At 39.6% G+C, this 27,044-nt stretch overlaps 1 protein-coding gene across 2 annotated transcripts in view; it reads left to right on the top strand.

Annotated features, from left to right (window-relative positions):
* Positions 1-4,027: 4,027 nt before the first annotated feature.
* The window catches only part of SLC17A5 (solute carrier family 17 member 5), a 49,223-nt gene continuing 26,206 nt past the window's right edge, over positions 4,028-27,044 (top strand). The window contains exons 1-7 of one of the 2 annotated variants that reach the window (XM_082731150.1): positions 4,028-4,539; positions 11,998-12,194; positions 13,919-14,152; positions 17,138-17,225; positions 19,142-19,228; positions 20,023-20,141; positions 24,858-25,016. In XM_082731150.1, coding sequence (XP_082587276.1) covers positions 4,269-4,539; positions 11,998-12,194; positions 13,919-14,152; positions 17,138-17,225; positions 19,142-19,228; positions 20,023-20,141; positions 24,858-25,016 — 1,155 coding nt within the window. In that variant the 5' untranslated portion in view covers positions 4,028-4,268. Of the gene's footprint in view, positions 4,540-11,029; positions 11,248-11,997; positions 12,195-13,918; positions 14,153-17,137; positions 17,226-19,141; positions 19,229-20,022; positions 20,142-24,857; positions 25,017-27,044 lie in introns of those variants that run through there. The other variant, XM_082731151.1, reaches the window with a different exon arrangement.

Below are 27,044 nucleotides of genomic sequence, written 5' to 3'. Positions count from 1 at the left end.
GCCCTCCCCCCAGCTCATCCTCCATCAAATAAATAAATAAAATCTTTTTAAAAAAGAAAAATACATGTTGGGTGCATATTTCCAATTTTTATTGATGGAGTACACAACCAAAAATTGTGAAGACCTAGGCAATAAGCTTCCATTGAAGGGATCTGATTTTAGGGAGACAACACTGAGGTACATATAGATGATACAGGGAAAAGGAGAAGCTTTTTCAGCTTTATTGAGATACTGACTTATATTTAGGTTAAGGTGTTCAATTTTTGATGATCTGATACATGTATTTAGTACAGGTAGTTCACAGTTCTATCCCCTTACATAACTACCTTTGTGTGTGTGTGTGTGTGTGTGTGTGTGTGTGTGTAGTGATAACATTTAAGATCTACTCTTAACAGTTTTTAATTACATAACACACTGTTGTTACTTAGAGTCACCATACTATACACTAGAGCCCCAGAACTTACTCATCCTATAACTGGGAGTTTGTACCCTTTGACATCTCCTCTATTTTCCTTACTGCCCCAGCCCCTAGCAACCATCATTCTATTCCTAGGAGTTCAATTTTTTTAGATCCTGAACATACATGATATAGTATTTTTCTTTCCCTGCTTAACTTATTTCATTTAGTATAATGCCCTCAAGGTCTGTCCATGTTGTAAGAAAAGGCAAAATTCCCTTCTTTTATGGCTAAATAATATTCCACATTCTTCCATATTCATATTCCATATTCATTTCCATATCCCATATATAAATATATATATGTGATAGATGGATATCTCTCACATTTTCTTTATCCAGTCATCCATTGATAAACCCTTAGATTATTTCTATATCTTGGTTATTGTGAATAATGCTGCAAAACAAAACAAAACAAAACAAAAAAAGCTGCAATGAACATGGGGATGTAGATATCTCTTTGAGATAGTGTTTTCGCTTTCTTGAGATATATACCTAGAAGTGAGATTTCTGGATCATATGGTAGCTTTGTTTTTAATTTTTTAAGGAATCTCCATACTGTTTTCCACAAACTGGCTGTACCAGTTTTCATTCCCACCACCAACGGTGGTGCCTGAGGGTCCCTTTTATCTCCAATCCTCACCAATACTATCTCTTGTCTTCTTGGTGATAGCCATTCTGATCAATGTGAGTTGATATCTTATTGTGGTTTTGATTTACATTTCTTCCATGATCAGTGATGTTGGGCATCTTTTCCTGTACCTGTTGGCAATTTACATGTCTTCTCTGGTAAAATGTCTAATCAAGTCCTTTGTCCATTTTTTAATCCTGGGTGGTGGAGTCAGTGGAGAATTTGACTCTATATCCGACTCTTGATTTCAGCTCCAGTGGTGATCTCAGAGTCCTGGGATAGGGCCCTGCACTGGGTGTGGAGCCTGCTTGGGATTCTCTCTCTCCCTCTGCCCCTCCCTGCTGCGCTCATGTGCTCTTGCTCATTCTTTCTCAAGTAAATAAATAAATAAATCTTTTATTAAAAAATCCTCTTTATAATATTACAAAACAAAACAAAAGTACTTTCTCTGGGTGTAGAATCAATGACAATGCAGTAGCAAGAAATATATCCAGTGCCATCCTGGTTTCTAACATCACGCATTCTGGAGAAATGGTAGGAACAGAGGCTATACGGGCTGAACCTAGAACATCTTATTATACCAGAAAGTAAGGTAGAGCTCAAAAAAAAAAAACAACAACAACAAAAAAAAAAACAAACACAGCAAGGGAGGCATGTAAAAAGGACACAGGAACCAACTGAAAGATTTTCCAATCACCAAGCTGGAACAATTTGAGCAACAAAATAAATAATATAGTGTTGGATTATAACCCAAGTACAAAATAACCATGGGCCCATAATAATATAAACAAATACTTGAATGAATCAGTAAATAATGGAGAACAGAAAAACCTCCCATAAAAAGGATTCTGTCCCTCAAAGACCTGGGAGAGTAACTACCCTAACCCTTAAGTGTAAGCTGCACTACTGACTTCCTTCCAAAGATAAAAGTATAGAAAAAGAGGGGAGAAAAAGGAGTGATTTTATAGGGTGAAAAAACCGAAAATATTATCTCAGGTATGTGGTGAAGCTTAACATCACCAGTGATAATCATTAGTGATAAGTTATATCGACAGCACATTCCCTTGAAATTATATGAGCATGGCACTTTGCCTCTGCAGTCTTTCTCCCCCCAAAACCATGACCCCAATTCAATTATAAGAAAAACATCAAACAAACCCAAATTGAGAGACCTTCTACAAAACCGACCTTACAAAATTGCCAAGGTCAGCAAAAACAAGGAAGGTCTGAGAAACTGTCAGTCTACTGGAGCCTAAGAAGACACAGAGACTATATGTACTATGTCATCCTGAATGGGATCTTAGGACACACACAAAAAAACATTAGGTAAAAACTAAAGTAATCTAAATAAAGTATGAACTTCAGTTAATAATAACCTATCAAGGGGCGCCTGGGTGGCTCAGTGGGTTAAAGCCTCTGCTTTCAGCTCAGGTCATGATCCTAGTGTCCTGGGATCTGGAATGGAGCCCGGCATCCAGCTCTCTGCTCAGCAGGGAGCCTGCTCCCCCCCCCCCACCTCTCTCTGCCTACTTGTGATCTCTATCTGATAAATATAAAATCTTTAAAAAAAAAAAGAAAGAAAGAAAGAAAGAAAAAAAGAATCTCTTCCAGTTTGAAATCTTTTCAAATCGGTTGGAATCTTTATCTTTATTCCCTGGTCCAAGTCCTCTATAAATTTGCTATTTATAATGTGGTCACCTGTGAGTTTCTTAGCAATACAGAATCTCAGGCCCATCCCAGATGTATTAGTCAGAGTTCTCCAGAGAAACAGAACCAAAAGAATGAGAGAGAGAGAGTGTGTAAAGTTATATAAGGAATTGGCTCATACAATTATGATGGCTGGAAAGTCAAATCTGCAGTGTGATGGAGCAGCCCAGAGACTCAGGAGAGCTCGTGGTTGCAAAGGAAGCCTAAAGGCAGTCCTCTGGACAACTTCTCCTTAGTTGGGGAGGAGGTCTTTTGTTCTACTCAAGCCTTAGACTGAGTAAACTCAAACCAGGCTATGGAAGAGTTCACCAGTTTGAATGTTAACATCATCCAAACACAACCTCCAGATTGACATGTAAAATTAACTGTCCCCCCCAGACCTGATAAATCCGAATCTGCATTTTAAAAAGATCTGCTGGGTGATTTCACCCATTTTCAAGTTTAAGTGGCATTGCTGTAGAATACTTCTAAAGGGCCACCCCCTTAAAGAACTTTAAATATACATGGTAAATTCACTAACTCGGAAACATGGCTTGATTTGTTGTTATTTTAACTTGATAACTCTCCTAGCATTTATTGATTCGGGGAAGTGAAGGATGCCTTTAGAAATCACCACCCTCTGTGCTGGGTGACAGTAACCCACCCATTTGTTCCCATGTGAACCTCACCAAGCTTCTGACCTTTTTTTTTTTTTTTTTTAATTACTGTCCTGTGAGTCTTCCCGACTGCAGTGAGCTCCCCAAGGGCACCTACCACGTCTTATTTTTCCTATCTCCAGGTCGCTATTACTCAAGATAAAGCCAAACTGAAGCCTGCGGTCAGGACTGCAGGCCCGCATCTGTCCCACTCCCACACCCCCCTATTCCCCAACCCCCACCCCCACCCCGCCAAGAGAGACTGGCCCATTTTCCTTTCTCAGTCAGCATATGCCAGAAGTTACTATTCGAACCAGATCTAGGGGGACATTACACACACACATGAGAGGACTCTGTAGGCTGAAGCATATGAAAGTGACAGTACTGGCTTTCTTTTTTGACCCACAAAATAAGCCATTTCCTAGGACGGAACAGTATGTTTCCACTTAGTGTTTTTCCTTCGCAAAAACTACGTGAACAATATGCTGTTACGGTTAGATAATACCAGGATTGCTAATATTCATGACAGTTTACTATTGATGAATTAACGTCAAATACACACCATCTACTTCCCAATTTCGACTCGAGCCCTCCCCTTAATTCTACGGGATTCAAGTCCTCGCAGCCGCCTCCAGGGTCCCACTCATCCCGAGGGGCAGCCCCTACGCTTTACAAGGGAGCACAAGAGCGGAGAGCGTTGCTCCTCAGAACGACGGCGATCTAGCATGCCCAGAACCCAAGGGTGGTGGTGAGTCGACTCCCACCGCGCCCCGCCAGGCCGCAACGCCCGGAATTCTGCCTCCCCCCGCCCACCCCCTCCACAGTTGCCCGAACCTAAGATGGCGGCGGGGGCGGAGTCGCTGCGGCCGCCTCTGGGCGGGACCGCGGGGACAGAACGCAGCGGAGGGGCGGTGCTAGCGCCGCCAGCCCGCCCCGCCAGCGCGGCCCCGGCCTTCGGCTGTCGGGCCCCGGCTCTGCTTTCTGCCGGTATCGCGCTCCTGCTTCCCGGAGGCGTCATGAGGTCCCCGATTCGGGGCCTGGCCTCGAGCGATGGCGAGGAGGGTTCAGATAGGACGCCCCTCTTGCAGAGCACTCCGCGGGTGGAAGCCGGTGAGCCTCGGAGCTGTCCCAGGGCGGGGGTGGCCAGGATACCCGCGCTTTGCCGGGGGACCAGGGCTGCTTAGGCGTGAGGGGTCTTGAGGAAGGGAACTCGAGGAGGGGGAGTCCGTTCAGCGCCCCGCTTAGCCCCCGCCTGCCCCGGTACCCAAACGCCGCTCTGGGGTCGGGCAGGGACCGGGAGGCCGGGCCGGACTGGAGGCTCGGGTGGGGCCTCGGCAGGTGCAGCTCCTCGGGGTCTGGGCGCCGCGGGCGCTGGGCTCCTGGCAATTCTCGATAATATCGAGCGGAGGACCCCGTGCAAGAATGTATTGTAGTAGAACCTGTAAATCAATGGCCAAAGGGCCGGGCGGAAGACCCGGAGTAAAAGCAGACTGGGAGAGAAACCTGCAGATCGGTGGGCAAAGGGCTGGACGGAGCTGGTAGCTCTTTCTCCCTGTCGCCGCCGCCAGGTTTCCGCAGCTGTCATCCGCAGGCTGGAAATCTGGTAGCCCCTTGGGCGAGAGCTGAAACCGAAGAGGACTGAGGTCAACATTTGTGCGTCTGTGAAGGAAAACTATTGCATAAGCCAGCGAGTATCCTGAATGATTTTCCGTATGGTAGTCTACGGTGACATCGTAGCAGTCTACGATTCAAGTCAGAAAACAGTTATCTTCAAGATAGAATGGCTCTAAAGCTCTAAGATGATTTGCCAGAGGTCTTGCCACAAATAGAAAAGGAAGTGCTTCACAACGTATCTTCCCCGAATTTGGAGAAATTAAGATATATTTCCATTTAGTACTTTAACAAATGGAACTTCTTTAAAAGTAATTAAAACTAAAGAACAAATCCATCTGCACGCATTCTATAGTTTCAAAGATGTGTGCATGAGAAACAGAGTTGAATTAGAAATTTGACTTTTCCTGATCCCAAGAACAGGATCGTCCTGTGGTATCTTTTTTATTTGTTTTTTCACATTACCAGATGGTGGCAGTAGATAGGACAACATAAGTTCTCCATCCGGCATCCTGGGAGCTTATTTTAGAGGACGCGCAGTGTAAATACTGTAAATACATTTCACCTGGAAGTTGGACTTAGTTCCATAAACTGAGCTTTTTTCTGTGGCATACAGTTAGATTTCTAAAATCTTCTTCTGTAAAATAATCTAGTATGGAAATACAAAAACAAACGCCATAATCAAAATATTCCCTGGGGACTACTATATTCTGTTGCAGTTGAGAAAATAAATATAGCGGTACCTTATCTACGCCTAAGTGTATAGTTTTGATTTTCAGGAAGGAAAGGCTGATAAAATGTTGGTCGTAATATTTTCCAGTAGTAAAAAGACCTTAGAAACTAACCACCATCTGGTGGTGCATCATTTTATACATAGACAACCAGGGGCCGCAGAGGTTATATTCCCAAGTTTGTATGTGGCCACATTTGTGTTATAGTTGAGAAATTCCTATTTGAAAAGTGCTTAATCGTTTTTACTTGATCTGTTACAAATTTGAGAGTTCCCCATTGCACCATGCATATGAGGATATGGTTTTAAATTATACATAGTGTTTCTTTACTAAGAGAGCTAAAATTAAGATGTTTCCTTAGTGTTAAGAATTAATGCCCCTCAGGCTGACATAATATGATGGAATTTTCGGTAACCCAACTATGGTTTGCCCCTCGAGAATGTGCTTTTACTCAGCCTGGTGGGTTTCAGACATGCGCACCAAAATGATGGGGGAAGGGAGGCTCAACACTGATGAACAATAGGAAGTGTATAGATATTTCTGCCTAATTTAGGTAGGAAGAAGGGAGGGAACTAAGCAAGGAAGAGCAAAGCGTCCCCACCCACCATAAGAATTCTTTATTCCTTATACTTTGCACCCTTTTGTGAACATTTACTTTTGTATGAATGACATGTGTCTTGTATTTGATCAAGCGGATTTTCAAAATACTGTTGCACCAAGAATGTGCTCATTTGTGTTAGGAAAAATTCAGTTTTAAGACTTCTAAAATATTTCTTTGTGTTTAAAGACAAATCATAGATTTGAAGCCAGTCCTTTACTGCCAAACCCACCTCTACTAACTAGGTGTGTGAGCTTTAGCAATTACCTAAGCTCTCTATGGGTTCCTTATCAATAAATCAGGGAAAATAGTATACCTAACTTACAGGGTTATTGTGAGGGTTAAATGAGGTCATAGGAAGTGCTTAGAAGAGTTTGGCGCATAGTAAATGTTAGTTACTATTACTGTTATTATTATCACTAATATCAACGAAGACCATTTGGATATTGCATTCCTCGGAGAAACTGGACACAGCAAAATGTTGTCCCCATTCTTCATGGTCTCCCTGAATTGGAACTTGTGATTTCTAGCTTGTAATATAGGTCATTCTGTGCTTTCTTTTCATTGATGGGGGAGATTTGTTTCGTTTGCTTTGGGTTTTGCCTCTACTATTCTATTGGGGGTTACATTCAGGATTTAGTTATATGAGCATTGAGTTTCGCAAATATACTTCTTGTGTGAATATAGTCTTAAATATAAGATATGGAGCGCTGGTAGAGAGCAACTATATTACGGAACAAACGCTAATGGCCTTGGATTATTGGATCATTGGGCCATGTTATGATAACCAGTAGTAACTGGATCCATTTTAACGGAATTTGGTGTTTTCACATAAACAGATATTAATTTGGGAGCTAAGAATACATAATGACCCATAAGGAAGAGTAAGACAGTTGAATATTACCATTTTAAACACAAAGCATATTGTATTCATGTTAGATAGAAAATCTTTTTTCTTTTTTTTAAGTTTTTTTTTTTTTTTAAGTAAGCTCTATGCCAACATGGGGCTCGAACTCACAACCCTGAGATCAAGAGTCACATGCTATACCAACTCAGCCAGCCAGGCGCCCCAATAGGAAATCTTTTTTAATGCAATTCCTGGGCTGGGTGGGGGCTCACTATTTCCAGTGCCCACCCTCCTCTAGGAAAAATCACCCATCTGTGTGGGTCAGAGCTCCTAACCATGGATTTTCAGTCTCAACCTCTCATTATTCAGTACTCTTTCCTTCTCCTCACTGCCAAACCCTTCCACAATGAGTAAATGCCCGGAATTCTAGGGTTTTTACCAGCCTTCCCTCCACCCACATCCTTGCTTCAACAGAAATCTGGCCTTCTGGGCATATCATTCTCACTCCTCACTGTTGCCTCAAGGGGTTATTATTTTCTCTTTTCATGTGCTAATTGATGAGATTGACTCTTCCTTATTCCACATGGATGATGCTTCCAGACAATTACCCCTCCACTCTCAAAGCCTGATGACTTCCTACTCATGGATGAAGACTCAGTATAAATGTTCTTTCTCCAAGAGGCCTTCCCTGAGCCCGAGCTCCACCCCCACCCCCACACATACACATGGACAATTTAATGTGACTCTTTTGCCCCTTGTTACACACATATATTACAGCGCTTTATCTTACTGTTATAACTTTCTCCAGGGTGAACAGGAAAGGAATTCACTTGTGCTGAGTGCTTATCATAACTGCCTGAAAGTATTTCATTTAATCTACACACAACCGAGTGAGGTGGTTATTGTTTGCCTCATTCTAGAGCCAAGAAACCTGGGAATGAAAACTTTTTTTTACAAGATTTTATTTATATATTTATTTGAGGGAGAAAGAGAAGATGTGAGTGGGGGGAAGAGCAGAGGGAGAGGGAAAAGCAGATTTTGTGCTGAGCAGGGAGCCCAACGAAGGGCTCCATCCCAGGACCCCGAGATCATGACCTGAGCCAAAACCAAGAGCTGGACAGAAGATCAACCACTGAGCCACCCGGGCGCCCTGAGAATGAAAACTATTAAGTAACTTCCCCCAAAGACACACGGCTGGTGAGATTCAGGACTGAGACTCATTCCCAGGTCTGCTTCTCTCTAAATTAGCCTGTGTTCTTTCAACTACACCCACTCCACATTCCTAAATTTAAACCATAGTTTAGAAACTGATGTTTGTTTTGATGGGTGCTCTGTTCGTTACACAAGCATGATTTTGCTTTCAACCAGACTTCAGTGTGACAGATGCTTGATGGATGTTTTCTCTCTTCATAATGCAAGCATTCTTTTGTTGGACCAATTTCAAACATTATCCAGATTCACAGGCACATTTTGTCTTATCACCATGCTTTCTTCAAAAAAATTTTTTCTGATTGATACGTAAGAACAGCCATTTATATAAAGTAGTGACCAAATATTTGTAATATTTCTTACAACCTCATAGCTGTATACTTTGTGACATCTATGTTGGCATTTTATTTTCTGATTATTGATTCTGCCCCAAAAAGTCATAGTTGCCTGATCCATAACTTGTAGGTCAGTTTATCAAGTAATATCAGGCTGTTTGCCCCACATCTTCATAGGGTATGCCCTCATAGTCCAAATCAAGCATCACATGGGGAGAAGCTGAAAACAGTAAAATAAGGTAACTGCAAATAGGATAGAGAGGAGTAATAACATTATGTCAGAACAGCATAAAATAATGTTGTCTAGACTAATTAGTGAATTGAGTTACTAGTAACTTCATCCCTCCCTTTCACTTACTCCCACATCTAATATGTAGGCAAGGCCTGTCAGTTCTGTTTTTAAATTTATCTCATATCTGCCAATTTCTGGGGTGTCTGGATGGCTCAGTCAGTTAAGCATCTGACACTTGGTTTCAGCTCATTCATGATCTCATGGGGTCTGGACTGAGCCCCAGGTCTCCTCCTTGCTCAGCAGAGAGTCTGCTTGAGGATTTCTCTTTCTCCCTCTGCTCCTCCCCCAACACACCTGCTTGCACGCTCTCTCTCTCTCTCAAGGAAAAAAATAAATCTTAAAAAAAGAATCTGCCCACTCTGCTTATTGCCTCTGCTTTATCCTACTTTAAGCCACCTTCATCTCTTCCCAGGAAAACAACAGTCCCATAAATGATCTTTTGAGTCTATATCTTCCACCACCATTCGCACTCCTCCCCCTTTGTAATCTTCACACTGGCAACCCGAGAAACTCTTGAAACCGTAAATTACCAACTGTCATTCTCTGCTGAAAGACATAATGAACTTTGTCAATAGTACCTTGGCAAAGCAGACAGTATATATATCTGGAATGATCTTGTTCCAAGTTACTCCAAATAACACTATGGTGGCCTAATTTGACAAGATTATGAGTCCACCAGACTTCTAAGTATTACTGTCCCACACAGAGCAGCTGATAAAGAAAACATGCCTTACACTATCCAAAAGTCTTTTACCTAGACAGCAGCCCATTTGGTTAGAGCAGAGAGCAAATGTATCTAGATTCAGGTAACAGAGACAGCATAAATGGAGCCTTAGAAATACAGTTCTCTGGACACCTGGGTGGCTCCGTCGGTTAAGTGTATGCCTTTGGCTCGGGTCATGATCCTTTAGTCCTGGGATGGAGTCCCACATTGGGCTCCCTGCTTGGTGAGGAGTCTGCTTCTTCCTCCCCTGCTCCCCCTGCTTGTGTTCTCTTTGTCAAATAAATAAATAAATAAATCTTTTTTTAAAAGGTTTTAAAAAATTAAAAATAAAAGAAATACAGTTCTCATAGGTCAAGATCTCACTTTGGCAGTGGTGCCATAATTCTAATAGCTGTACTCCTCCAAAAGGAGTCGAGAATGCCAAATGAAAAATTCTCTGATAAATGGTGTGATTCCTACACAGAGGAAAATCTGACTACAATTGTTAAATGTGTGAGGGCTTCTAGGGGCGCCTGGGTGGCTCAGATGGTTAAGCATCTGCCTTTGGCTCAGATTATGATCCCAAGGTCCTGGGATCGAGCCCCTTGTCAGGCTCCCTGCTAGGCCAGGAGCCTGCATCTCCCTCTCTTTCTACTGCGCTCCCCCTGCTTGTGCTCTCTTGCTCTCTTTGTCATAAATTATGATACCATATTTGTGGTAAATAAATTTTTTTTATAAAATTATTTTTTTTAAAAAGTGTGTAAGGGCTTCTAGAAAAGTGAGGTGGATCATAATACATAAATATGTCCCTTAGTAGAGTTGTGCCATATTCATTAAACAAATGTCCTGTTGCTTGAGGTTGGGTCAGTGCAACACCAGGATTCCTGAGTAGGAGAAAAAACACAAACATATGGAGTGTTAGTAGGTCATTACTAAACAAGAGCATACATATATTCATGTATATGTATTTAACTCCAGATTGTCATTACCAAGTAAAATAGACGTTTGTATCTTTTGACAGCTGTTTATCAGACACTCAGTGTTTGCCCTGCACTTCTGTAAAACCCTGGATTAGCCACTCTCTCTCTGTCACTCAACCTTAACTTCCTAAATTCCTGTCCCCTCTCCAATGCTACAACTCAGCAAAGGAAGAAAAAGACAAACTAATGTGCATACGCCCCTAATTAAGGTAAAAAAAAAAAAAAAAAGATCAAAACTCCTCCTCTTGCATGATCTTTCTTTCATTGGTTCCTTCAACCAATTCCGCCTTCCTCTTTTTTTTTTTTTTTTAATCTTTGTGTTACGTTCGCTTACTTCCTTTTTTAATGTGGGCCCTTTAAGCATGTTCAACTGAGCAACTGTCACAGATGCTGCAACTGTCATAGATTCTGCAAGTTTGCTTCTGGATTCTTAAATACATTTAGATTAGGAGGGCCTTAAGTACTAATCATGGCTTCTGATTCAAACCCAGCCTCCGAGGATACTTTTCAAGGTAAGAAATTTATCTATAGGGGTTTCATGTGAGTCTTGGCAGGAAACTTTTTGTGCTGGGCTTCAATTACAGTGAGATGGCTACTGACTCATAGTCCCCAGTATCAGTGCTTTGCTGTAATGAGTACTCTGTACTGATTGGCCATGTTTTAGATAGCTTTTCAGAAATAATGATGCTATTAAACCCCTTAACTATTTTTCTTGAATCTTTGTCAACCAGCAGGGATTAGGGATTCAGTTTTGACTCTGTAATGGAGTTTTCTTTTCTTTTCGTTTAGAGAGAGCGCAAGAACACATGTGCATACAAGCCGGGGGAGGGGAGCAAAGGGAGGGGGAGGGGCAGAGGGAGAGAGAATCTCAAGCAGGCTTAGCACTGGGGGGCCCAGTCTCACAATCCTGAGATCATGACCTGAGCCAAAATCAAGAGGCAGATGCTTAACCCATTGAGCCACTCAGGCACCCATGTAATGGAGATTTTTCTGAGCAAAGTTGATAAAGCGTTGCCTTCATGTTTTAAGAAACTGTCTTATAGTTCAGGCTCTCATGTGTAAATGCTTATCAAAACTACAGCTACTGAAAACAAACTCTCCTTGATAAATGTTTTTAGTTATGCTTAATCTGAAAATAGTCCCAGAAGAATATTCATGGTTTATTAATTTGTGTACTTCTAAAAAGTACCCTTTTTAGTAATTTAGATAATATCATCTAAGTTATTCTTCTAGTGAAAGTTGTCTCCCAATATTTATTTCAGCTCCAGTGTGCTGCTCTGCTCGCTACAACTTAGCACTTTTGGCTTTTTTCGGTTTCTTCGTTCTCTATGCCTTACGTGTGAATCTGAGTGTTGCCTTAGTGGATATGGTAGATTCAAATACAACTTTAGCAGATAACAGAACCTCTAAGGAGTGTGCAGAGCATTCTGCTCCCATAAAAGTTCATCATAATCAAACGGTAAGTGCTACTTTTTAAACAAGCAATCTTAATCCTTAAATACATCTGAGTAAAAGTATTGAAAGGTCTCTCTTAATCCTATAGAAACCACAAACACTTTATTCACAGAAGCTCTGAATCTTTTTCTCTTGTGCTTTTTTCAGCAACTGGTTGAACAGTAAGATGACGACAGCTACTGCTGCTTGGTGTAATATACTTTGATCTGTTCGAAAAGTAGTTTCTCGGTTTCCTCTAAACATACCAACCATCCTTGAAGATAACTTGGAAAAACCTGTTTAGCCTACTAGAAAATTTCATTGTTTTTGATGTTGCTGAATAGTTTTTATGGGACTCTTCTGCAGTAGTTGTTTTACTTAAAAGATTATGGTTGCAAGAAAGCTTAGGTCATCTGCAGCGGAAGAATAAGAACAGGTCAATTTCCTAGGACATTCTTTTCCAAAGTTTACACATGCCTAACCTAAGCTGCTTAAGGCACTTTGCTTGCTTCATGTTACAGTGGAATTGATAATTGTGTGCCCATCATTTGTTCAGAATTGAGTTTTGCATACTTTAAGTATTTTATTTTACTATGACACAAGGAGATAGAAAAGGAGAAAAGGCTAGTGTCCTTTTTTATGAGTATATCATCATCCATTTTCAGTGCTCACAGAAGAGCCAGATAGCACTTGGGTTAGTGTCCTCTGCTGTTAATACACAAGCACATCCAAGCTCAGGAGAGGGTTTCTGCCCAAATAAACAAGCATACAGAATAGTAACTTACCAAGAAAAAAATTTTATTTGACTTTAATAATGTTGCTGAATACATGTTTGAGTACACATCACACACTTTTCCTGCTTCAGCCTGTGACTTATAATTGCTGGACAGACGTTTCATGAAGTCCAAGAATCCTATAGTTAAGCCACAAATTGGTACTTCAAGTAAGGATAATTAGAGGGATGCTTTGTATCTTTCATTTAGCAAATGCTTTTGTTGATCATGTGCCTTATATGACCAGTAAAAGGAAATTCTGAGATCCTGACATGGTTCTTGACACATTGGCTCAGTGATACAACTATGTGAATTAAAGATGTCAGATGAGTCACTAAATCTTCATTATGACCTTACAATGTGCTGCTCCTAATTAAAAGACATCTACTCACATGAAGTCTATGGCTTAGTTTAAATACTTGCTCTTTTGTCTTGTTCTGTATGCTTGTTCAAGTACTTGTTCTGAATCAGGGAGATATTAATGAACTATATTTGTGCATACTAATAACCAACATTAAGTGAACAGTTAAGTGCGTGTCAGACCTTTTTCATTTAATAATCTTCCCACATCGCAAATCCAGTAAGTAATAGAGCTAGTCTTGAACCCAGCCATGGCTCCAAAGCCCAGCTCAGCCACTACAATATTCTGTTTGGTAGAATTTCTGGATTGAATCTGTGCCTCTTTTTTGAGCTTTCTTGGTTATGGTCATGAGAAAGCCTCTACAACTCATCTATAGTCTAGTTTCATAAAATAACGGGCCTTCTTGAAGTTTATGGCTTTCACTTACTTTCCGTTCACTTCTAGAAATTGCATGCTTGTGCTGTGGTGACTCAGCTACCTGGTAGAAAGTTTGCAAGTTCTTCAGTCTAAAACAGTGGTTCAAATTATATTTATATATACTAACATGCCAGTTAGACAAAGAGCTCTTTAGTCAAGGTCTTAAAATGTTGTTTCTTTTCCTCCTACTCTTTATAGGGTAAAAAGTACCAGTGGGATGCGGAAACTCAAGGATGGATTCTCGGTTCTTTTTTTTATGGCTACATCATCACCCAGATTCCTGGAGGATATATTGCCAGCAAAGTGGGGGGGAAACTGCTGCTAGGATTTGGGATCCTTGGCACTGCTGTCTTTACCCTGTTCACTCCCATTGCTGCAGATTTGGGAGTTGGAGCCCTCATTGCACTCAGGGCACTAGAAGGATTGGGAGAGGTAATTTTTCTCTCTCTTTTTTTTTTTTTCCCTCTTATCCTGTACCACTTTCCGGTCTTCTTAAAGATATCATTCTTTGGTATTAATATAAACCAAAAATTAACATTAGAAGATAATAGGGATTTATTTTTTAATTAGAAAGGTGACTAACTAGGGATAACTGGGTGGCTTAATTGGTTAAGCATCTGCCTTCGCTCAGGTCATGATCTCGGGGTCCTGGGATCGAGCCCCACATTGGGCTCCCTGCTTGTTTTTCATAAAGCTTCCTCTTTGTTCTTTTTTTCTGATTCTCTAGCTTAGAGACAAATAATATATCATTTTATATAACTATCTTTCTTTAGTTTTGTGATTCTTATGAACTTTCTGCTGCTTTGAGAATTACCAGTTTTTATCTTTTTTTTCCTTTCCTCCTACGATTTTTATCACTTGAAAATTTTAATTCTTATCTTTCTTTTCCTTTCCACTTCTCTTTTGCATTTCATAGTATGTATCTATTTGTTTGTTTGTTTGTTTGCTTTAGAGAGGGAAAGAAAGAGAGGCAAGAAGGAGGGACAGAGGGAAAGGGAGAGAGAGAATCTTACGCAGGCTCCATGTCCAGCACAGAGCCCAACACAGGGCTCGAGCCCACAACCCTGAGATCATGACCTGAGTCAGAGTCAGGAGTTGGACACTCAACTGACTGTGCCTCTCAGGTGCCCCGGTACCTCAGTCTTTAAATAATGGTCTCTTTTTGTTTCTGACTTTGAGCTTCTACCTGTGAAACTGAGACATAGGTTTATTTTGCTCTTAACATACTTTTGACTTAACCGAAATAGTGATCTCTGAGTTTGGTGTGTAGCATGAAGCTTATGTTAGGTAACAGTGTATCATGCTGTGCTGGAAAAACACTGACTGGAGTCATAAGATCAGAGTTTGAATAGTTAACTCCACTGCATCTAATAGTGAAACCTTATGCAAGCTTTCATCTCTAGACCTCAGTTCCATCATTTTTAAAACTGGAACTAAAATACCTGCCCCCTCCTCAGTCACAGCTCAGATGTGATAAAGATTGCTAGAATACTTTGGAAATTGCCAAGTACTGTTATTTTTAAGCTTTGATCACTCATCTGAGCATTCTTATTTTGTCCTTATCAAATAGAGTTGTATTAAACAAACTCCTTTGACTACAAAATAAAAATGACTCCCTTATTACCAGGTTCCTCTTCTTACATAAATAAAATATACTTAACTGTAGTGTATTTTCTCTGATCCCAATATTGAATCTCCTTGTTGAATGTATTCCCGTATGTTAGCTTCTTGTCTGTTTATGTCACTAATTTAGCATTATAGTATATTGATTGTATTACTACTGTTATCTCAAGTAACTGTGTTACTTCTGAATAGAATTTAAGTTGCGTTTATTCTTCTTTTGCCTTTATCTGTTCCGCCAGTATTATCACATGTACATTACCTCATCCATAAACTTAGGTCAGCATCTTTCATCTCTAGCATCTGACTCCCCATAAATATACCCACAAGGCCCCTAAGGTTTTATAATAAAGTTTTTCACAACATAACTTTTGTGGATGTTTCCCAACACCTTCATCTCTATTCTGTAGTGATCTCTATTCTCCTGTGATACAGATTGTTATCAACTTGCATTGCTGCCTAAATCGTTTTTTTAAGATTTTATTTATTTATTTGAGAGAGAGAGCACAAGCAGGAGGGGCAGAGACAGAGAGAGAATCTCTAGTCAACTCCCCACTGAGTGTAGAGTCTAGTGCAGGGCTCCGTCTCATGACCCTGAGATTGTGACCTGAGCCAAAATGAAGAGTCAGACGCTTAACTGACTGAGCCACCCAGGCGCCCCTGCCTAAATCATTTTTGCCTTCCACTGGTATTTCTGTCTTTCATTCTTCTTTTTTGTTTTGTTTGGTTTTGTTTTTAAAGGAATCAGCAGAAAGTACAAAGTGTTAAAGCTTTTATTCTTGTCTCTGTTAATAATAATAGCACTAGCTACCCTTTAGCTTTACAACAATCATGTGAGATAGGGAGTATTATCTTTGCTTTACAGATAAAGAAACTGAAGTTCAAGGAGGTTAACTAATCTTTGTTAGACTGCACAGTTAGTGAGTGACCAAAGACGCTGTGAATCCACAGCTTTGAATCCACCAAAATCTCTTCCTTCCCACCTCTCCTCCAGCAGCTCCTCCTGTCCCAAGTCTCTGTGCCCCTCCTGCCTCCACCGTTCCACTGCCACTTCATATCCGCAACTGGCATTTACTAAGCTAGTTATCACCAAGAAGAAAAGAAAAAAAAACTATATGCACTCTAATTGAATTCATCGGGATTTTTTTTTAAATATTTTATTTATTTATTTTACAGAGAGAGATCACAAGTAGACAGAGAGGCAGGCAGAGAGAGAAAAAGAGGGAAGCAGGCTCCCCGCTGAGCAGAGAGCCCGATGTGGGACTCAATCCCAGGACCCTGGGATCATGACCCGAGCCGAAGGCAGCGGCTTAACCCACTGAGCCACCCAGGCGCCCCCATCGGGATTTTTTATAGGACAATTTTTCTTACTGATTAAGGTCAATTTGAATTTTCTTCCAGTATCCCAAAGTATTAGCTCAGCATTTTTTAAAAGTAATATTTTGGTAGTAATATTCCCATTTCATTCAGGCCAGTAATAGAGTGAATGAGTAAAATTGGCCTTGAGAGGGATTCCTTTACATCATCATGCAGTGTATTCTTTTAGATTTATTATAAATCCTTATCTTGTAGTCCTCAAGCCACTTGACAGAATCCACAAATCTTTGTTCAGATTTTGGAAGTACTTCACTATAAGGTACTTTCAGTCAACACTGTGGAAACATCTTACCTCGCGGAACCCAATTCTAGTGTGGTTCTTATGCAGAAATCTCTCTTACAACAAAAGACTCAACTGGATTTAAAACATTAACAAAAGTATCTTGTATTTCAGTGGAAATATCTTTTTCCCCTCCTCAGGGTGTTACATTTCCAGCTATGCATGCCATGTGGTCTTCTTGGGCTCCCCCTCTTGAAAGAAGCAAGCTTCTTAGCATTTCATATGCAGGTGAGATAACTATTCATGTAAAAACTTTGCTATAATCTGTTATGTATATATCAACCTTGGATAAAAAAGAGATGTGTTCTCACCCAAACGATGTCAGAATACTCCTTTGGGTGAAAAATAAAATTTTGGAAGTATAATTTTATTAATAATTTTTCTCTTTGGCCCAGCAACATATAGCAATGTGGCTTCATTGACTAATGTCATTATCTCCATCTGCCATCATTTATTTCAAAACATGTTGCTTGTTCAGATGTTTATATAAAGAATGCTATGGTTTTGTTTTTTTTTTTAAGTTCCAATAGCTGGAAAGTTAAACCCTTTTGTCCTTAAATTGTGATATCTAATCTGATTGTCTAATGAGCATGTCATAACTCTTAGCCCCTCTTCATACATCTTTTTTCTGTGCATTTATTTGCTGTCCTTTTAATCAATGGGTAAGATCGCATGAGCTTTGTATGTGAATTATAAAGATCACACACTGAATGAAAAATTTTGGACCTGTCCGCTTTTAAATACAGTGGTTGAGAAAGACCTCTCTGGTGTCACCTTGAAGCTAAAATCTGCAGTCTAAGAACCAGCCATGCAAAGAGCAGGAGGAGCATTCCAGCCAACCAGAACAGCTTGTACAAGGGCTCTCAGGCAGGAAATAACATAAGAGTTCAAAGAAATGAAAAACCACAGTGGGTGGCTAGAACTTAATCAATAAAGGGGAGAATGGAATAAGATGAAGTTGGAGAAATAGACAAGAGCCAGATTATATCGGGCTTTACAGGCCACAGGAAGAAATTTAGTTGTTGTGGTTTTTTTCTCCAAAATACAATGGGGAGACATCAGAGGTGTCTAATCAAAAGAGAGACATGATCCAATTCACATTTTAAGAAGGTGGTTCTTACAGCTATGTAAAGATCAACATGAGAAATCCGATATAAAAAAAAAATTAAAAAAAAAAAAAGAAATCCGATATAAGTTCATGAGCTGGTACTACCTATGCTTCCTCCTTATGTATTGAGTGAGGTCTACGATCCAACTGGGGTCAAGATTCTTTAGTCTTCACTACTTCGCTGCAGCTAGCCTAATCCCTAGCGCACAGTGCCTGAAGTAGAGTAGATATTCAGTTACTATCCAACATAGTTTTCCAGCCTTTATCCTCTCTTCCTTTCCTTCACCCAAGCAAAGTTCCCAAACCCACTCTGTTTCCCTACTTTACTCCTTTACTCGTCCTGTTACATCTGCCTCTCTATCTTCTTCCTAACCTTGTTTCTATGGGACAAAAACCTTACCCATCTTTCAAAGTCTATTGCTGCCTCTTATATCTTTTCCTGACTTCTGGGAGTCAAAGGTCATCTGTCCCATATTTGAACTTCCACACTGTTCTGTGACACTTAACCTTTCTAACCCATAATAATTACTTGTTTATTTTTCTTTCCTCTAAAACTTGACATCAGAAAAAACATCTCATTATTTTAACTGCCACTCTCTCTACTAAGCTGTCTTCTATTTGGTGATTAAAATGAATTTCATTATTTATTTATCTGAAACAATTCTTTGTAATATATTTTGGGCAACTTAGATCACTAAAAGCTTCATTCTTATTTCCTCAGCTGTACTGCAGTACATTATGTTTATCAGCCTTAGAGACCATCTTTGAACCTTTCCCCAAACACTTGCATTTCATTTCAGTTACTAGTAATGGGGCATTGACTAGCTCATGTTATAATGGGTCCTATACTGATTGATGCATTCTAATTCATCAATAGCTACATAGTTGTAACTAATGTAATTACAAATTAATTACATATTGTGGGTTTTCTAGTAAATGATTCCTTGAGAAAATCTGTTACCCTCTTCCTTAAGCAGTAGACCAGTCCCCTCGTTCATCTCTCTACAGAGTTTACCAAGTCTTTATTGTTTTCTAGGAGCACAGCTTGGGACAGTAATTTCTCTTCCTCTTTCTGGAATAATTTGTTTCTATATGAATTGGACTTACGTCTTCTACCTTTTTGGTAAGTTTACTCAAAAATTTAACTTAAATCATAATGTAACAAATCCAAAATGTATTAATAGTCTAATAACTGGTTAAAAATATATATTCCAACTCACTAAGTTACCAACTCCTAAACCACAAAGTTCTGAAATACTTAATGAAAATCTGTTTTTTAAATTTATTTGCTTAAAATGATCTAGTTGACTTATGATGTGATACTAATTTTGGAATATTTCTCAATAGAAGCTGCTGTTGAATCCAAGACTTTAATGCTATACTCACTACCAAAAACTACAGTATTGGTTATTATAAAAATTTATATTTTGAAAATATTTTTTCTCAAGCAAAGTAGGATGCCCTCACTTAATAGCTTTAATTTTTTCTCTTTTTATTCAGTCTCGGGGCCTTTCATTTTGCAATCTCATTAGCAGGATGCTACATGTTTTTAATAAATTAGATTGCCATGTAGACATTTCATGCAGAAAATACATCTGTATTTTAAACAAAAAACAAATCAATGAGTGAAAACAGGTATCTGTAGAAATAATAGATTGTGAAAATTTATTTTTCAAAATGTTTGTCTGGTAGACTCTGATAAGCAGAGTCATGTGCTTAAAGTTCTTCTATTCAAAACTTATAGGAAATAATACAAATAGCAAGTATCCCATTAGGAAATTATGAGTGGAACTTGAAATCAACACCAAGCTGAAACCAGTTTTACTTTGATAATTAATGATTACATAATTTTTTCAAGACATGTAAAAATTGATGTTGGTGCATTCTAATTTTATTTAACTTATTTTCCGTTTTCAGGTATAGTTGGCATCGTTTGGTTTATTTTATGGATCTTTTTCGTTAGCGAAACGCCAGAAACTCACAAGACCATCTCCCGCCATGAAAAAGAATATATTCTTTCATCATTAAAAAATCAGGTATGGACTCTGGCACATTTTTTTGTTTATTTATTTATTTGGGAGACAGAGAGAGAGCACAAGCTGGATGAGAGGCAGAGAGATAAGCAGACTCCCTGCAGAGGAGGGAACCCAATGGAGGACTCTGGGATCATGACCTGAGCCGAAGGCAGACACTTAACCAGCTGAGCCACCCAGGTGCCCTATTTTGGCATGTTTTAAAACAATTTCAGAACTTTTTTTTTCTTCAGAAGTGAGGTACCAATTTTTAAACAGATATTTCTATTGTGCATGTTCTGGGCAAAGTAGAGACCAGGCAAATGAAATAGATGAAGTATTGGTTTGTTTTATTTGAGAAATTTCAATCTTTTAAGATTAAGTTCATGAAAGATTACTTTTATAAGTCACTTCAATTTCTTTTTTTTAAGTAATCTCTACATCCAGTGTGGGACTCAAACCCACACCCTGAGGTCAAGGGTTGCATGCTCTACGAACTGAGCCTGCCAGGTGTCCCATAAGTTGCTCTAAACCTTCTAGAATAATGATTATCTGTGCGTCTTGAGTTTGTCTTCTTAATTAATAGAAAATAGAATGTTAGTTATTTGAAAACTAGTGTTTTTTATCTGCATTTTATTTATTTTTCTCTTTTCTTTTCTCCCCTCTTCCAACCCCTTATCTATATTTTAAATGAGTGTGATATAATAAGGAAACAGCACATTTGTTATGACATACAGTATGATATATACTTACCTGTTTGCTCCTCTAGTGTAGATCCTTGGAAAAGAATTATATGTTATTAAAGCTAGATTTTTATCACTTAATCAAGCACAATAGTATATCAGAAATAAAAATCTGTCATAATTTAATACAGTAAGTCTTCAAGTCATGGAAATAAAATATTTGTCTTTGGAGGGAATAAAAGAACATAAAAAATCAGGAAAAATTAAAATGTATTCAGTCTTCTTTAGCATTTTAATGCCTTTATTGTGACTTTATTCGTTTAAGAACAAAATATTTTATATTAAAACTTTTCTTGGGGCACCTGGGTGGCTCAGTGGGTTAAGTCTCTGCCTTCGGCTCAGGCCATGATCTCGGGGTTGAGGGATCGAGCCCCGCATCGGGCTCTCTGCTCTACAGGGAACCTGCTTCCCCCTCTCTCTGCCTGCCTCTCTGCCTACTTGTGATGTCTCTCTCTCTCTCTCTCTCTGTCAAATAAATAAATAAAATCTTAAAAAAAAAACTTTTCTTACCCATTAAGTTGTTATTATTGATATTTTCAGTTTTTATATATAGTGTAACCAGGCAGCAATTAAATATTGGCTCATTCACCTTTCTTTCTAAGTTTTTAAATTTTTCTACAAATGTCTCTACAAGCTGCTGAACTTTAAGGAATATAGCGCCTCTTGGTCTTCAGGTTGGCAAAAACTCAGAAAAAAAATCACAATATAGTATAAAGTTGCTTTATTCACTTGGTATCCTCTGTGATGTTGATCAAATGAGTGACCGACTTTACCCCTAAGGGACAGATAAAAATAATGTAATGCATTGTGAGATCTTGCCATATAAAACTTGATACGTCTTGTCACATTTTCTCAGCATTGATGGTAACAGCTTATTTATTTCATTACTTCATTTCTATCACTATTTTTATGGACTTATGAAACCTTTTAGTTTATTTAGATTTTTAAAATTTTTTTATTTATTTATTTGACAGACAGAGATCACAGGTAGGCAGAGAGGCTGGAAGAGAGAGAGGAGGGGGGAAACAGGCTCCGCACTGCGGGGCTCAATCCCAGGACCCTGGGATCATGACCTGAGTCGAAGGCAGAGGCTTTAACACACTGAGGCACCCAGAAAACCCAGTTTATTTAGATTTTTTTAAAAAGCTTGCTTTCTCTACCTCGATATGTATCTAAAGCTATCCCTTATCCAAACTTAAGGTTAATTTGTCCATATACTTCAGAAAATGGAATACTCAGAAGCTAAAGGAGTTCGGAGGATTATGTTTCATAGAATTCCAAACTGCATTCTTAAGCCAGATGATGTTGTGATTAAAAATGTCATAAGATAAAGGTGCCTGGCTGGCTCAGTTGGTAGAGTATGAGACTCTTGATCTCAGGGCTGTGAGTTTGAGCCCACATAGGGCAGAGAATTTACTTTAAAAAAAAAAAAAAAAAGTCATAAAATAATGATGTGTTACATGAAGCTCCACCGAAATCTTAAGAATCTAAGAATCTAAAATCTAAGAAATGTGCAGCATCTGCTGAACTTCATTCATTCTTTAAACATTTTTTTTTTTTTTTTGAGAATTACCATGTCCTAGGTTCTTTGTCAGGTACTGAGGAGTTAAAAATTAATACAAGAAAGAAAATGAGGGGTGCCTGAGTGGCTTAGTCGTTAAGTATCTGCTTTCAGCTCTGGTCATGATCCTGAGTGGCTGAGTGGCTTAGTCGTTAAGTATCTGCCTTCAGCTCTGGTCATGATCCCATAGTCCTGGGATTGAGCCCCATATCAGGCTCCCTGCTCTGTGGGAAGCCTGCTTCCCCCTCTCCCATTCCCCCTGCTTGTGTTCCCTCTCTGGCTGTGTGTGTCTCTCTCTGTGTCAAAGAAATAAATAAAATCTTTAAAAAAAAAAAAAAAAGAAAGAAAGAAAATGAACAAGGCATGGTTCCTGGGGTACCTGTGATCTCCAGAGAGAGACAGACATGTGTGCACATAATTTCAATATGATATATGCAACTGTATCAAAATAAAAGTTCCCTCTCCTCCTCTTCCCCCAAATCACCTACATCTTTGATACAGAGTGAAAAACACAAGAGTGTATCTACCAAGTCAGATAAAAAGTCCCTAGGGAAAAAAAGGCACAAGAAGATTAATAATAGTTCTTCCTCTCTTTAAAATAATCGTGAACCCTGGAGGCAGAAACATAGATTGCTGTATTAGCTTTTGAGAAGGAAACCACAGAGCTTTAGTGTATAGGAAATGTAATAATATGATGCTCCAGGCCACTGGATTCATGTTTCTTAATCATGCATCACTAAAAAGGTGGGGGTTAACACTCAATATACGTATATTTATTCATGGTTATCTACAGGTACTACTGTACTTAAATGTATTATAAAACATGTCTAAAAATAGACTTTTTGAAGAGTGAATAAAATAAAATAAACTGTGTACATGAATTTGGAATTTCAATGGGAAAAACTTTTTATTACTTAAAAATTGGTAATAATAATGTTTAATGGGAGCAGTGTTGACTGTGTTGTATCTGGTGAGCCTACTGTGACTTTGCTGCATGCGGCAGCTGACAAAGGACTGAAGAGGACAAGTGTCAGTTCTGTTGTTGTCTTAGTGTTCCTGTGAGCCTATGTTATTAGAATTCTCTTCCATGACTTTCTGTTAGAATCTTTTTTTTTTTAAAGATTTTATTTATTTGAGAGAGAGACAGTGAGAGAGAGCATGAGCGAGGAGAAGGTCAGAGAGAGAAGCAGACTCCCTGTGGAGCTGGGAGCCTGATGTGGGACTCGATCCCAGGACTCCAGGACCATGACCTGAGCCGAAGGCAGTCGTCCAACCAACTGAGCCACCCAGGCGTCCCTGTTAGAATCTTTTGAAGACAGTGTCAGTTTTGTAGATTTGTTTTCATTAAAACTGGTTAAAAAAATCCATAAACCCACTTAAAAAGGTGGGGGTAAACTGTACTGTGTTGTAGTTGTGAGGGCAAGCCGACAAGTGAGGACACCATCAACCCCTTTGAACCGGGGAGATGATACAGCATATGACATGTGACATACTCCAGGGCCAACCTAGTTATTAAATATTAATGGTGTTTAGTTTCTCTTCTTTAGAATAAAAGTGAGTATAGATAGATGTTCTAAAATGGGGATGCCTTCAGCTCAGGTCATGATCCTAGGATCCTGGGATCTAGTGCCCCATCAGGCTCCTTGCTCAGCGAGGAACCTCTTCTCTCTGCCTGCCGTTGTGCTGTCTCTCTCTCTCTGACAAATAAAGAAAATCTTAAAAAAAAAAGTTCTGAAATGTTCTTCCATACAGCAAGGGGTCATCTTACATCCCCCTCGGGTGCTTACACCCTACTTCAAAGACCATTTCTCCAGATGCCGCTTAAACAAACGTTCTATTGCGACCTTCTTATAAGACATTGGAATTGAGTAAAGATTGGATGGTGAAATAGGAATTCTAATAGGACTTGCAGTCTCATTCCTTTGTCCTTATGTCAACCTCTGAATTTTATTATGAAACTATTCTCTATTTTATAGATGGAGAAATTAATACTGCAAGTGAATTCTGACATTCATAAAGAGTTATAAGATTACATTCCTGTTTTTTCTTTCAACCTGAATCATGGACAGCTCTATTGCTGTTTAATATTTTGAAAGAGCTGGTTTAAAACTCTGGAATTTACTGGGTCATCTGGGTGACTCAGTCAGTTAAGTGTCCAAGTCTTAATTTCAGCTCAGGTCATGATCTCAGGGTTGTAAGATCTTCCCCGCATCAGGCTAGATATCTGCTTCTCTGTCTCAATCTCTCCCCGTCCTCCTTCTTGTGCTCTCTCTCTCTCTCTCTCTCTCTCTAAAATAAATAAATCTTTACCCCTTCCAAGAAAAGCTTCTGGAACTAACTAATCAAGGCTGGTAATGTGTTCCAGATGGAATTTTGGCTGATAAAGTATGCATATTAAACATAACATATACTAATAGTGCCTGTTATTTTTTTCAGCTTTCTTCACAGAAGTCAGTGCCATGGACATCCATGCTAAGATCATCGCCTCTTTGGGCTATTGTAGTTGCACATTTTTCTTACAATTGGACCTTTTATACTTTATTGACGTTATTGCCTACTTACATGAAGGAGATCCTAAGGTTCAATGTTCAAGAGGTAAGAAGAAGTAATGATCTCTTTCTGATATAAAGAATACTTTTTTAAAAAGAATTTATTAATTTATTTGACAGAGAAAGTGAGAGAGGGAATAGAAGCAGGGGGAGTGGGAGAGGGAGAAGCAGACTCCTCGCCGAGCCCAGAGCCTGATGTGGGGCTCAATCCCAGGACTCCAGGATCATGACCTGAGCCTAAGGCAGATGTTTAACAATTGAGCCCAAAATACAGTTTTAAACTGCACACAGAATTTGTGTTGCTCTGAGGCATTATTCATGCTCTGGCAGGCTGTAACTGCAAAGCTGTGTAAGAAGGGCCTTCCTGGGATGCCTGGGTGGCTCACTCTGTTAGGGGTCTGCCTTCAGCTCAGGTCATGACCCCAGGGTCCTGGGATCAAATCCTGCATTGGGCTCCCTGCCCAGTAGAGAGTCTGCTTCCCCCTCTGCCCCTGACCCTCCTCCCCGCTTGTGTGCCCCCCAACTCTCTGTCTCAAATAAATAAATAAAATCTTTTAAAAAGGGGGTACCTGGTGGTTCAGTGGCTTAAAGCCTCTGCCTTTGGCTCAGGTCATGATCCCAGGGTGCTGGGACCAAGCTCCGAATCGGGCTTCTGCTCAGCCGGGAGCCTCCCTCCCCTGCCTCTCTGCCTGCCTCTCTGCCTACTTGTGATCTCTGTCTGTCAAATAAATAAATAAAATCATTTTTTAAAAAAATCTTAAAGAAAAACCTCCTAAAACTGCCAGTTCTTTTAAACCCATAGAATTGAGGCAGTTTCAAAAAAAAAAAAAGAATTGCAGTTTCTATCATAATCTCTGGGCTGGGTTTTGTCTTTTAAAGATTGAGGAAAAACCTAAAGAGAAAGAAGCAGTTGGTAAGGAAAGTTGGTAGTGTTTTGCCTTCAAAGTAAAAGACAAATCAAAGACCTAAATGTGACAGCTGAAACGATAAAACTCTTAGAAGGTATACATACTTCTTTGTGACCTTCACAACAGTTTCTTATATATAATACCAAAAGCATACGGGTCCAAAGGAAAAATATATAAATTAGATTTCATCAAAATTAAAAACTTTTGTGCCTCAGAGGACACTATCAAGAATGAAAATACTGGGGCGCCTGGGTGGCTCAGTGGGTTAAGCCTCTGCCTTTGGCTCACGTCATGATCCCAGGGTCCTGGGATCGAGCCCCGCATCAGGCTCTCTGCTCGGCTGGGAGCCTGCTTCCTTCTCTCTCTCTCTCTGCCTGCCTCTCTGCCTGCTCGTGATCTCTCTCTGTCAAATAAATAAATAAATCTTTAAAAAAAAAAAAAAGAATGAAAATACACACACACACATACATACACAAGAATAAAAATCCACTAAATAGGAGAAAATATTTGTAAACCAAAATCATTTATCTTCCATTTTTATACAAAAAGATATTTTCTTTCAAAATTCAAAGAAATGTGAATGAAGTTTAAAATAATTCTCGGGTCACCTGGGTGGCTCAGTGGCTTAAAGCCTCTGCCTTTGGCTCAGGTCATGAACTCAGAGTCCTGGGATTGAGCCCCGAATGAGGCTCTCTGCTCCGCGGGGAGCCGGCTTTCTCCTCTCTCTCTCTGCCTGCCTTTATGCCTACCTGTGATCTCTCTTTGTCAAATAAATTAATAAAATCTTAAAAAAAAAAAGTTTAAACTAATTCTCTAGTTGAATAAAAGCCCCTTTTTAAAATGAATTCCTTTTTGGGGCGCCTGGGTGGCTCAGTGGTTAAGCCTCTGCCTTCCACTCTGGTCATGTTCTCAGGGTCCTGGGATCGAGCCCCGAATCGGGCTCTCTGCTCAGCAGGGAGCCTGCTTCCCACCCCCAACCCTGCCTGCCTCTCTGCCTATTTGTGATTTCTCTCTCTCGCTGTCAAATAAATAAATAAAATCTTTTTAAAAAATTAAAATAAAATAAAATGAATTCCTTTTTAACCTTTGTTCAAAATAAAGCCTTGGAAAAGTGTTATATTTAGGGGCACCTGGGTGGCTCAGTGGGTTAAAGCCTCTGCCTTCAG

Source organism: Mustela nivalis (assembly GCF_964662115.1).
Source record: "Mustela nivalis genome assembly, chromosome: 5".
Lineage (NCBI taxonomy): Eukaryota > Metazoa > Chordata > Mammalia > Carnivora > Mustelidae > Mustela > Mustela nivalis.
This window is presented reverse-complemented; position numbering and strand designations above follow the sequence as displayed.